General features: G+C 46.5%; 1 protein-coding gene across 1 annotated transcript in view; it reads right to left on the bottom strand.

Annotated features, from left to right (window-relative positions):
* The window catches only part of TGFA (transforming growth factor alpha), a gene marked incomplete at both ends in the record, with an annotated part of 96971 nt that overhangs the window by 12972 nt on the left and 70891 nt on the right, over positions 1-13108 (bottom strand). Inside the window, one exon of the mRNA XM_084234843.1 lies at positions 6585-6702. Coding sequence (XP_084090969.1) covers positions 6585-6702 — 118 coding nt within the window. The remainder of the gene's footprint in view (positions 1-6584; positions 6703-13108) is intronic.

Raw genomic sequence — 13108 nt, 5'->3', positions numbered from 1 at the left:
TCCCAGATGAACATTCACCATCTGTACATGCTGGGCTCTTCACAACCAGTTCTGCCTCCGAACAACCCCTGGCAGAGGTCCTCGCCCATTAGGAGAGTCTGTGGCCACAAGAATGCCTCTGAGCCTTAGTGTCACAGCTGCCAATACTCAAATCTCAGTCTCACTGAGTTAGGCAGCCCAATGTACTTCTGAATGAAAACTTCCCCAAAGAGGGGAGACCCAGCAGATACTTGGGTTGCTGCCTGGTAGATGAGGCTCCCGGGCATGGCTGAGCAAGGCCTGAGAATAGCAAATCTTTGCCCCAATCAGCCCAAGCACAGCTGGGAGGCCGAAGAGCCCTCAGTCCAGTCTCCCCTCAGGATCCTCCAGATCAAAATCTCTGAAAATGGGAACTGGGTGTTTTTAAAGAGTGGGGAAATGGCAATTCTGTTTCCACTCTTGATGTCATGAATGATGCCAGGTGATTATCGTTGAGTGTACACCTTTGCTTGTGTTGAGATGATTTCCTCTGGCCAGAGTCCCAAAAGTGGGTGTAACATGGCACAGACTTTGTAATTTCATTATGATGGGTTCAAATCCCATTCCCTACTTACTGTCTACATGGCTTTGAGCAAATTACTTAACCTCTCTGTATCATTGATTCTGCACCTTTAAAATGTGAGAGTAATAAAACTTATCTCATAGAGTTGTTATGAGCACTAAGGGAGTTAGTATCTTATGAAGTGCAAGAAGTAGTGCCTGATACAAAGGAAGGGCTACATAGGTGCTAAAACATAAATAAAAGGATGGGAGCATTTTTAAGCCTCTTGAAAGGTATTGTCTTCATAAACACTGATGTGCCCTTTGGTGGGAGTCAGGCTGGTGGGACTAGCGGCACTGATCCCAGTGACACCTGCGCTGGGTGCTCCCACTTTTGGCTTTTTAATAGCTGTACCTGCCAAACCCTATAATCCCTCTGCCCAGAGGCTGGAGAGGAGTGAGTGGGCTGGCTAGAGTAAGGGTGTCCTTGGCAGCTCTGACCAATGTGCCTCCTGGGACAGCCATGTGTTCTCCTGGACTTTCATCAGCACCTGACAACCGCCTTCGGCTACTGTGATGGTAATAATGGGCGCATCATAGTGGTGACAGTGCCGATGGCAGCCGCAACTTGAACTCTTATGTTCTATGTCTATATCTGGCCAACTAGAGGTAATAAATACTTGAAATGTGACTAGTGAGACTGAGAGGCTAAATTTTAACTAATTAAATAAATTAAATGTCTGCCTGTGTCCAGTGGCTCTTGGCTCTTGTCCTTTCTGCATTATGGTCACTGGGACCTATGACATGTATTGTAATATCCTCATTTTATACGCAAAGGAACGGAGGCTTGACATGTCACTTAAAGTGACCAAAATTTAAATTTGCTGGTGTAAGAGACTCAGGTCTGTCTGACCTCCAAAGTAAGGCTTTTATCTGCTGCATTATCTGGCCTGATAGTCAATGCTCAGTATTTGCTTTGATTTTTCAATATCTGGTGAGGGTGGCAGGAGAGGAGGAGTTGCATTTCCTCTAGGCACCTGGGTAGCAGTGAAGTCCTAACTTTCTGTTCCTGCCTCTCCCCAACCCCCACCTGCTGGTGGTTGAAATGACAGCAGACCTACATGGAGTGGCTAGGAACCAGCAGAAAACCACTCCTCATCAAGTCTCCTGGGAGGTGTCCTGGGTTGGGCAGGCACAGGGATGGCGGTCACTTTTCTCTGGGTGTTTGACTCTGTCAGATCCCACTGGAATGCGCTGTGGCCAGGACCATGTGGAATGTTTTCTTTGGCTGACAGCAATTTGTTTTCACACTTTGCTGTGGGAAAGTTAAGTCGGGGAGTTCAGTCACGGAGCAGCACTTGGGACAGGTGAGAAGCTTCAAACTGGTTTTTGCTGGCTACCAACTGCTGGAACCCTCAAAACAAGTCACCTGGGTGGCTTCTTTCAACTGTTTGCCTTTGTTTGAAGGCTTTTGCAGGCAGCAAACCAACAGTGTGGGGACTCTGCCTCAGGGAATAAATGGTGTACGGCCCTAACTTTGCATTTCTATGGCTTTTTTTTCCCCCCCTGTTTTCTCATATAGTTGAGCACCATGGGATTTATGAAAAGGAGACATAAAATACAATCCGGGGTTCCTTAGACATAAATCTTTAAGGCCCATTTTCACTACTTTTGGCTCTCCCTGACTAGCTGTTTGTTTTAATTCTTTTTCTTTACCTCATTTTAGTGTGAGATGTCACTTTAGATTCTCAGGAACTGAAAGATGATTGTTTATATTGAAAACAAAGCTTAAGAATGATAGTATTAAGAAAAAGTTCCCTCTTCTGAGACTGTAATCTTGACTCACTGTAGGATTAATTTATATGGCCACGAGGCGGCCATAATATCAAGGTATGTCAGTTTTATGGACCAGAATGTGTGTTATCTCTTTCCTTAAAAACAGGAAATAAATCCATTCTGTGATGATCCGGGAGATGAGAGACAACCTTACTGCCTTATCATCCCAGGTTTAGGGCCTGCAGGTCTCTTTTCCACTTATACGCAGCTAAATCCTGCAACATTCTTTTTCTTTAAGTTGCAAGTTCTTTGTTCTGTTTTTCTCTCCGAAATTTAGTGCCCTCTTCCTAGAGACTATATAACTTCACTGGAATGATCAGATGGTAGGTTCCATTATTCTATGCACACATAATTAAAGTTTGTCTTTTTTCTTTCTAATCTCTCATGTCAATTTAATTATTTTCCAGCTGTACAGACCTAGAAGGGTAGATGATTTGCTTCCTCCCCAACAGATTTCTCTGCAGATTCAGAGTTTCAGGTCTAGTGGGAATTAACAAAATAGAACATTCTTTTAGGTATCAGAAATCAAAAAAAGTATAGGTGTGGTCCTGTCCTCACTGAGCTTACAAGCTCCGGTGGCAGCTGCAGGAGTGAATAAAGTGGGCAAGCATTAGCAGAATAGAGGTGGCAACAGGATGAAGGGGGAATGACATTTGTGTCAGTGTGGAGAGCAGCAGGGCTGGGAGCTGGAGAACTGGGGTGGGGGTTGGGGTGCAGGGAGGTGCACCTGCATCTCAGCCTTGAGGCTGCGTGTTCCAGCACAGGCTTGGAGCTGTCATTCTGCTGCTCCTTCAAGAGAAGCTGGGCATTGTCAGCGTGGAGATGTGGAACCTGACTTCTCTACAGTGATGACAACTAATTAAAGAACAATGAAGATCATCATCCACTGCATATAAAACATAACTGTGGGCTGAATGCTGCCCCTGGGCCACCAAGATCCAGTGGGTCGCTGAGGTGAAGAGCGCTGAGCACTTGCCTGGCCATGCTGCTCCCACATGATGAAATTTTCCAAAGGGCATGGGTGTCTCAGCAGTTCCCACTGACTTCACACAGGAAGGAACTGGTAAGAGTCTGTGGTCAGGACAATGGCTTGGGGACTGACTCTGACCTATTTTCTGGAGGAAGGTTTACCTGCAGGGGCAAGGCATCAGCCTTTCCTGGAAACAAAAGAACTTAGTAATTTGAGGGGAACTCTGAGGCTGGGCCCCAGAGTCCTCTGGGGCAGAAGCTGAGAGCAGGGGTTTGGTGGTCAGAGGGACTGAATTCCAGCTCTGGAATTTGCTGGATCTGGGACTCTCTGAGCCTCCAATTGCCCACTTACATGATAAGGGCAGGAGACCTTACTTGAGAGGGGTGCTGTGAGGACTCCATAAGTTAGCTCCAGCTGCACCTGGCACATAGATACAATTCATATTTGGAGCTGCTATTATTGTTATTACTATCATTATTAATAGTAATATTTATAATGTGAATGGAAAGACACAGTCACCCTGATTACCAAATGTGATGACGCGTGAATATGATGGACAGTGATTGCCCTTGAGCCAAGAGCAGTACTTGTGACTGAGGCTAAGGAGAATAAGAGAACAGCCACCCAGCTGACGGGGGTCTTGGCTATAATTAAGGGGGGTGACTTTGTCTCAGCTAATGACCCAGCTCTCAGGAAGTGGACAGCTGCCCCTGCTGTTGTGGGGAAGGCACCTGAGGTAGAAACATTGAGCTGCTGGCTTTCTTTTGATCAGAAGTCTCCTCAAAGAGATCTGTCCAATAAATACACCAGCCTAAGGTCCCCCTGCACTGTGTCATGTTAAGGGAAGAATGCCTCTGCCTGCTGCACTGGGAGTTTCCTAGCTGCCTTCTGGGCCAGTATTTTCCCACAGTGATCTGGTTACTAACAAAACAATTCCAGCAGCCTCCCCAACCCACCCCAGGGTCCTCTATGTGTATTTAAACAAGAATGATAATCATGAATAAAGACGGTGTCTACTATCATCATGTGCTTTGTATTCAGGGTGTGGGGAGGGCCCTCACCTGGGGGTGTTTCTTAGCTCTGGAGGCATGACTTGGGGGCCTCACATTGTCCTCCCCCCAGGAGGAAGTGGCCAGTAAGCCTGTTCAGGTTCAGACAGCTGTGCCTCAGGAAGAGGCGAGCACTAACTGCACTGCTTATGGGAAAAGGCTCTCCTGGACCCCAAGCTTTTCCAGGCTAAAGCATCTGATACATTTAAACATCGTGGACTCTGCTTCAGGAGCCAGAGCTCTGCTATGTGACCTAGGGGTAACTTCTCTGTGCCTACCTCAGGGATCGTTGCGGGGATTATAAGCGTGAACGCATGGAGAGCGCATGGCAATAAGCAAAAGTTCAGTATTATTTACTGGTGTTAGGTTGGGCCATATGAAATTGCTGGCTTTCAACCATTTTTTTTAAAGCATTTTTTTAAATCTTTCTTTCTTTCTTTTTTTTTTTTTAAAGATTTATTTATTTATTTATTTATTTATTTATTTATTTATTTGTTTGTTTGTTTGTTTATTTATACAAGCACTGGGTACAGTCAGAAGCGCAGGAGGGTAAGAGAATTCACCAGAGCCAGAGCTGGGAACAGAACAGGCAGACCGATGAAATACACTGCTGAGGGGAGCGGCGGGCACGGCAGGAGGAGTCTGAGCCGCCATGTGGGACCCTCGCCGGTGGCCAGGGATCCAACCGGTGCTGCAGAGGCTGCGGGCAGCTTCACAGCCCAGAGCTCAACAGCTGCGCCACCAGGGGAGGCCCTCAACCATTTTTGTGCTATAGAAATGGCATTGTCATATAGATCAGTGATTGGGGCCACCCCCTTTCTCCACCTCAGGCAATTTCTTTTTTATCTATTGATATTTATTGAGGTGACATTAGTTTACAACACTGTATACCTTCTGGGGATACATTTTCTCACGTCTCCATGGCCGCCACCACATGCCCAGTCACTATCCACCATCAACCAATTGCCTCCCTCCATCCCCCATTCCTTTCCCCCTCTTTCACCTTAGGTAACCACTATTCTGTTGTCAGAGTCTAAGGGTTTGTTTTATCTTTTTCTTTTTTAATATTTCATAAATGAGTGAAATCACACTGTATTTGTCTTTCTTCTTCAGGCTTATATCACTTAGCATAATCCCCTCTAGCTCCATCTGTGTTCTCACAAGTGGCCAAATTTTATCTTCTGGAGACATTTTTGATTGTCTCGATGGGGTTATGGTGGCAGTGCTACTGGCATTTAGGGGGTGGAGGTCAGGGGTGCTGCTAATGTCCTTGAATACATGGGTCCCTAAACTAAGAATTTTCTAGCTCCAAATGCCAAGAATGCCAACGTTGAGTATGGGCCACTTAACAGTAATCTATAATGGACAGATTAATTATCTGAAAACATCCCTTTTCAAAACCAGCATGGCTCCCATTAATGCCTAGAGAATAAAGCCCCTTTCCAGTCTCATCTCCACACTGCTGTAGCTGCTCTGACTTGCAACAGCAGGTCCCCAGACTCTCTCACTTTGGAGTAAACTTTCTGTTCATCCTGATGAAACAAATCCTATTACCTGCTCTGGGATGCTTTCCTCAAGCGCCTTTCCTCCCTGGTCTGGCTGACTATGGCAGTCACCAGTGGCTCTTGACTAATGTGATTCCTGAGTCTCTTTCCTGGAGTTTCAAGTCGGTTGGTTGGGGTGGACTTAGTTAGCTACTCTTTAGGAAGCTCCAGGGAGCTCATGCTGGGCCTAACGTGGGAATAGGCATGCATTTTTATTTCCAAGTTTGTTCCTTGTCCAGTTACCACTTAAGTTTGTGTGCACTTGCAGCTAATTTTATTAGCCTCCTGTAATGATGCTGGAGGATAGAAACCTCATCCTACAGACCCTGGTCACTCAAAGGGATCCAGCCCAATGCCTTTCCCTCCAGAAATTCTAGGTAGTGCACTTAACTTGAATCCAGGAATTTGCTGAACCCAGGAATGGCATGAGCTGTCTGGTAAACAAATGCAGGTCCCCAGGTTCCACTCCCCGTAAGGTTTCTGCCTCAGTGGTTCTGGATTGGGCCCTTAAATTTGGATTTTTAGCCATCTGGATTGAAGCAAAGGGTCCCTCAGCTGTCCCGATCATCTCACATGTCTGGTTCCAGGGGCCTCAGGCACACCTGATGGAGGTGATTGCTCTTTGAACTGGGCTGCCCACCCCCCAGGACACCAGGGGACACTTACACACATGCTGGCTTCTCCTCCTGCACCAAAAACCTGCAGGTTCCATGGAAGCAAAACTGACTGTGGGAATCCGGGCATTCATTAAAATGGGACACCACAGCTGCGGCCATGGGGGGATCTGCTGGGGAGAGAAAAGACATTTGGCTCAGATCCACTGCATAATGAAGACAGGTCCCCCCACCCCTACCTCTCTGATCAAGAAGGGGTGGAGCCCTGAGAGCTAGGATTTCTGGTCCCCACCTGAGCTTCCTTCCTCTACACTCACTTTCTAACGGCCAGTCCAGAACCAGAGAGCCTCCTGCATCCCGTGCTCTGCAGCAGGGCTTTGTTTATTCACTTTTGTGGAAAGTAGCAGTCTCTCCAAAAGATTCAGTATAATTCAAAGACACCAGAGCAACTTTACCATTTAAAGCCTATTACCCAGAGCAATCTAATTTTACTTTTTAAAGACAGCCTTCCTAAAAATCTGTTTTAAACATGAAAGACCAGAAGAAAGATATAAGAGCACAATAGAGTCATTAAATTGTTGCTGAAGACGAACGATTGAAAATGCAAAAAGATGTTTGTGACATAATATTGCAAGTGAAACAAGTATGTTTCCAATATGGTCTGTATCGTAGGATTCTACTAAACATTTAAACATGAAGCAATTCAGACAGAAAGAAAAAGTCTGGGGAGGATATATGCAAAAAGGGTAGCAGGGTTCCTCTAAGGAGGTGAGAAAAGGCATGGCAGTACAGGATGGCCTGAGGCCCAGAAGTCCATCCAGGAGCTGTATGGGCAGTACTGGGCAAGCCAAGGGGGGTGGGGCAGGGAAACGAGTTGGGGTAGAGATGGGTCCTACTCACAGCCCATCACTCTCCAGAGCCTGGAGTATCACCAAACCTCTCAGGGAATTCCTTCCCTGGCTTTCAGACAGGAATAAAAATAACTAGCCAGCGAGGAGAACTGTAAAGAACAACACGTGAACACCTCTGGCTAGACTGAGAGATATGACTTTGGATTTATTTTATTAGGTGCCAATCAATTATCTTATTTAATCCAAATGACACTTGAGACACAGCAGGCAGCTATTTCAAGATGGCATAATGGATGTACTTTCCATGGCTTCTTTCAAAGGGTCCTCTTACATTTGTGTTGGGGATTTGGGAAGTGCGTCTTTTCCACTTACTGTTTTTGGAAAGAACATGTTCTTGGAGTCCTTGCTTTTTGAGAAAGGACAGACCATTCTGTATTGTGGGTTTTAGACAACCACTAAATATTGAACTCACATTGCTGGCTCTCTCTATTCAAGAATTGCTTCCAGGAGTCTCATAATTGTGGAAATCTCATAATTGAGTGGAAATAGCAGGAGCTAAAAATATAAATACTGTGGACAGTGAGAGAGTAGTACTTAGTGGTTATGTGTCTGGGCCTTTGAAGCAGAGAGACATGGGTTTGAATCCTGCCTCTCCCACCTGGATGAAGCATTTGGGCTGTCCCAGCTTGACTCTGCCTCAATAAGGAGGGGAGTCCTCCCCCCGCCCCCACGTTGGCTTTGAGGTTGAAGGAGGCAACCTCAAGTACTGTTCTCAACAAATTGGTCCATACCACTCAGCTGTCAGCTTTCCTATTACCACTGACAATCCCAGATGCCAAAGATGCCCACATGTGGTAAGACCACAGAGTACATCATTTCCCTCCTCTGCCATCAATTCAAAGAAGTGTAACCAAAAGCCCAAGGTCTCTGTCAGCCCCTAATGATTGATTGTAACTTTCAACTGTGAGGACAGGTGGGGCAACCCAAAACCAGGTGGAGATGTCCACCCAGGACAGCCAGTCCCCCTGCTCTGGGATGCAGCTGGTGTCTGTGTAGGAGCAGCTTCCAGAGCATGGGGTCCAATGAGCTTGGCTGATTGCCGTTACCTTTGAGTCCCAGGCTGGAGTGGCTGATGAATGGACTCGGTCACTCAGTGACAGTGTACACTGGGATGTTAAGTTGAGACTGGAAGGGTATGGAGTTCACATAACTGGCTCTTCTGTGCTCACTAAACTCACGATGGAGGAAATATGGAGAGGTGAAGGGGCTGGAGAGTAGAGCATCGAATTTGATTTCATTTAATTTGAAAAGGCTTTTAATAAGCTCCACCAAAGGGCTTTAGACAACTGTGTCCAAGCAGCTAGAGGGAGCCCCTTGACACGGCTTGGAGCCAGCCTTCTCAAGGTGTGGTCTGTGCACCTGCAGCTTCACATCCTGGGAGCTCGTTAGGAAGCCAGATTCCTGGACCCCATCCCAGACCTGCTGACTTAGCATCTGTGGGGTGGGGCCCAGGAATCTGTGTGACAAACTCTCAGGTGAATTTTAAAGTAAGGCGTGTTGAGATCATTGATATAGAATACGTTTGCCCTCCAGGTAATTCTGACATAGGCTAATGTTTCAGACTCAGGCTTGGATTACACAGGAAATGAAGGATGGAGACAAAAGTCCTCATAGAAACATTAATATGACAGGGAGGCTGAAAGGGATCTTTTTTAGAACTGATGATCTTCCAGTTCTTCAAACTCCTGTGTAACACTGATGCCTGAAATCTGCTACAGTTCTTTGTGGTAAGGGGCCAGGTCAATAGAAGTGCACTCAAGGAAAATCTCTGGATCTGTGTTTTGGCAATGCTGCCCTCCAAACTGGTGAGGAGTGGACTCCATGCCACTGTCTCACTTAACCTGTATTTATGGAAATTTGCCTCTTCTCATTAATGACCTGAGGAGGCTTTATAAAAAGATGTACCATAAAAAGGGGATGCAAATGGGTAAGAGGTGTGTATGTCTGTTGGGGGATGCAGGGGAGGAGACAGCCTGGAAGGAAAAGAAGGGAGGAGGAGAGAGGGAGGGAGACAGATGGAGAGACAGCACCTAAAAGCCCTGCGTCAAATGTGAAGCCTGCCACAAGGAGGGGGGTAGTAACTGCCCTTATTTTGGGGTTTTTGAAGGCGTTTGCCTCAGATACCATCAGAATCAACAAAGAAAACCCCAACATTGCAGCATGATCAGCTGGCACAGACAAGCCCAGAGCTTCCCAAAGGCTCAGGAGGAGCGGGGCAGGGGTGGGGTGGGGGGTTTCTCAACAGCACCTCAGAATCTAACAGGCAAGGTTGGTGGTCACAACAGGTGGGAGATTTGCTCAGTAACTTAGCACCAGCTCCCCAGGGGTGCCAAGCAACTGCCTCTACTTATTTTATAAAAATGAGCTTCCCAAAGAAACCCCCTAATTTGAAGCATCTTCCCAGAGAATGAGTCTTTCAGCTCCTCACTCTTTGTCCCTTCCTCTCCTTCTTCTACTCTCTATCTTTCTCACCAGTCTTTCCTTTCTCCCTCGTTTTTCAATCTCCTTTCTGAAGACTCAAGGAATTCCCAAGTGAACGAAGGAAAGATCCAGATACTTAAATGAGAAAACAATAGTCACTGAAGAAAGGAAGACAGTGAAGGGTGACAGGGAACCTCCAAGGAGGCCCCTGGGAGGGCCAGGTGGGGAGCAGCTCAGGGCCCGGCACTGGCTCCCCCAGGCGTGGGGTCTCATTAGTGTTGGGGGCTGATGGGAAAATCAAATGTTCCGGTGCTCAGAGCATATCTCACACTGAGCCCATCTGCAGCTGGAGTTTCAAAGTTGTTCAGTTCCTGTTGCTCTGAAATTTATGAGAGGCCTCTTCAACATGTTAACCAAATGCACATCTTGCAGACACCACCGTTCTCCGGGGAAACTGTGAAATTTTGCCCAGAGACCACAGATCCACTAATGGGGCCTGGAAACCAGCCCCGCTCATGGGAAGAGGGTCTGGAATAGCAATCGAAGGGGTACAAAACCGCGGACTCAATTCACAAGAGGAGGCTCTCCAGTTCAGAAGGGCGGGGAGCAGCCATCTGGACAGCTCCCTCAGACAGCCTTGCTCCTGGGGGAGCAGTGTCCACACCACCAGGTAGAATCACCCCTTTTTAAAAGCTGCTCTAATTGGATTTTTTGCTGAGCTGGTCAGTGGGAACCAGCTGAGGCCGAGGCTCCTCACTCTCTTCTCCAGATGTCAGGAGTTGTGAACACGCCTGCTCATTGCAAAGCTTACATCATTTATGGCCATTTCATTACTTCCTCAAATGTCATGGCTACCTCTCTGACAATTTAATAATGATGCCTGGCTTTTTAGTAGGAACTTTCAGTTAAGGCTTTTGACCCTGGACTAAATATCTTCTCTTCAGACACTATACAATGACAGCACCAACTAATGCTTCTGGAATGTCTAGGAGAAAAGGCAGCAGATTCAGTTAATGAAGATGGGAGTCAGTAGTGGGGTCTGTACTCTGCCACGCCCAGGTGCCAAGGCCTCCTCCTATCCTGGCGCCAGGTGAGAGTCATTCACAGTCTGGGCTCAGTGCTGGACCAGGGGAGGCTTGTTGCGGGCCTCTGCCAGGCCCGTTTTCCAGGGATTTAATGCCAAACTCACACGGGCAATTCATGACCTGCAAAGTGCGCAGGTGCGCCCAGGAAAAGGCTGGTTAGGAGGCTGACACCAGGGTGGGGGACGCTGCAGCAGGGCTTAGAGAAGCTGATGGGATTCAGCCCTGGGCATCTGGGGGAGAATAATAATTCTTATCTGCTTTATAAGGGATCCCAAAGAGGAGAAGCATGGTCAGTAGCAAATGTGGCAATACCTTTGACCTTCACCACAGAGGAGCACCCCATCGGAGAAGAAAACACTTGGGGCCCTTCCTGAGGCCGCGTTAAGTGGGCACCAAGTACAAGGGGGCAGTTTCCAAATGAGCAGAGGGAGTCAGCAGAGAACAGAAAAGAAAGCCCCATCACATTTATAGGAGTAGGAAATTTATCTTGTTCCCAAGGGCTACTGACCAACAAGGGGAACTCGATTTTGCCGTTTTGGATGTGTTGTGGGGGTGAGATAAATATAACGACTCACTCATTCACTATTAAGGCCGACCACAGAGAATACTTAAAAATGAGGACATAAAACAGTTTCATAGTATAGTCATTTCAGAGAGAAGCTACAATTGTTTTAAACAATGAAAGGGGTAAAGGAACGGGAAGCAGTGCCAGTTCCCTCCTGTTGCTCTCCATGAGGGGGGCAGGTCCAGAGTATAGCACCCCTGCCCTGAGAGTCTCCATTTCCTGAGAGTAACTTGAAAAATAACATTTTTTTCCTATAACAAGATCCATGAATACAGATTTACTAATTCTTTAGCAACCTTTTCCCACGTTGGCTAATTTTGTCCTTATTTGACCTTCACTTTAAACTTGCTTTAGACCCTACCCACCCTCACCCCTATTTTATCGCATTAAACCTCAAAACCACCCTAGGGGTAAGCATTCCTAGTCTCTGTTTTTCATGAGAAAACAACACTACAGCTTAAATAACCTTGCCAGTGGACATGCAGCTAGAAAGTACTGGGATTGGAATTTTATCTCAGTTCTCTCAGATTTTAAGAGAATAAAGAGCTGTAGAAATTAGGACACTTCAAGTTCAGGAAGACAAACGCTGGGAAGGCCCATAATTACAAACTACGAGCCATGTGGCAGCGAGGAAGGAGAACACTGAACTTGTTAGGCAGTTCCTAGTAGTTAGAAAGGGCACTGGTAGGAGAAATAAGAGGAAGTATCACTTTATTTGGGGGAGAACCATACATATGGGACTAATTGTTCCCACAAAGGAGCAGTGGCTGAAAAACAGACATAGATGCAAAAGGGATTTCTATTCATCCACAGAAGATGCTTAATCAAGGAGTAGCGGGAAGTAGCAGGATGATTCACAGGATGGAACTGAGTTGCCCCACAAAGCCGCCCACCCTCTGGGCTACATGGCGCTTATAAACAACAGACCAGTGCTTCTGGCTCAGAGCTCTGCTTAAACACACTCTTCACTTGCTTTTGCAGCTTTAAGCAAGATGCTGTGTGGGGGGGACCTAAAGGAACATCTGTGCTAATTTTACTTCCTCTGATCATTTCTTTCTTTGAGTAAAATGTACATGGCACTAGATGTCATGGGACCAAACTGATAGAAAGGTATGGGTAAAGAAGCAGACAACATGTTTCTTCCTTTTCTACAAAGATACTGTTTATGAATAACATTGTGTGTGTGTGTGTGTGAGAGAGAGAGAGAGAGAGAGAGAGAGAGAGAGAGAGAGAGAGAGAGAGAGAGAGAGGGGCTAAGAGGGAGAGAACAAGAATGAGTTGAAGGTTAAGAAATCCTGTGTGTACCTTCTATAGTTCGGATAACTCATTTGGAGAGAAAACAAGTCAGGAATTACCGTGAAATTCTCAAGGCTATTTTTGAATAAAAACAGCTTAAAGTCCCAAGGCAAAATGGTTTTAACCATTAGCAAAGAAGATATAGGAAGCTAACATAAATCTCAGTGAAGCTGTGAAATACAAGCTAAAACCAGAGACTAAAGATGCACAGCTCACATATTTGAACTTAGCCTCTTTACCGCGCCCAGCTCCAACCAGTAACACCACCACTTCCCCCAAAGGGCATGAGGAAGGGGAG

Source organism: Talpa europaea (assembly GCF_964194135.1).
Source record: "Talpa europaea genome assembly, chromosome: 6".
NCBI lineage: Eukaryota > Metazoa > Chordata > Mammalia > Eulipotyphla > Talpidae > Talpa > Talpa europaea.
This window is presented reverse-complemented; position numbering and strand designations above follow the sequence as displayed.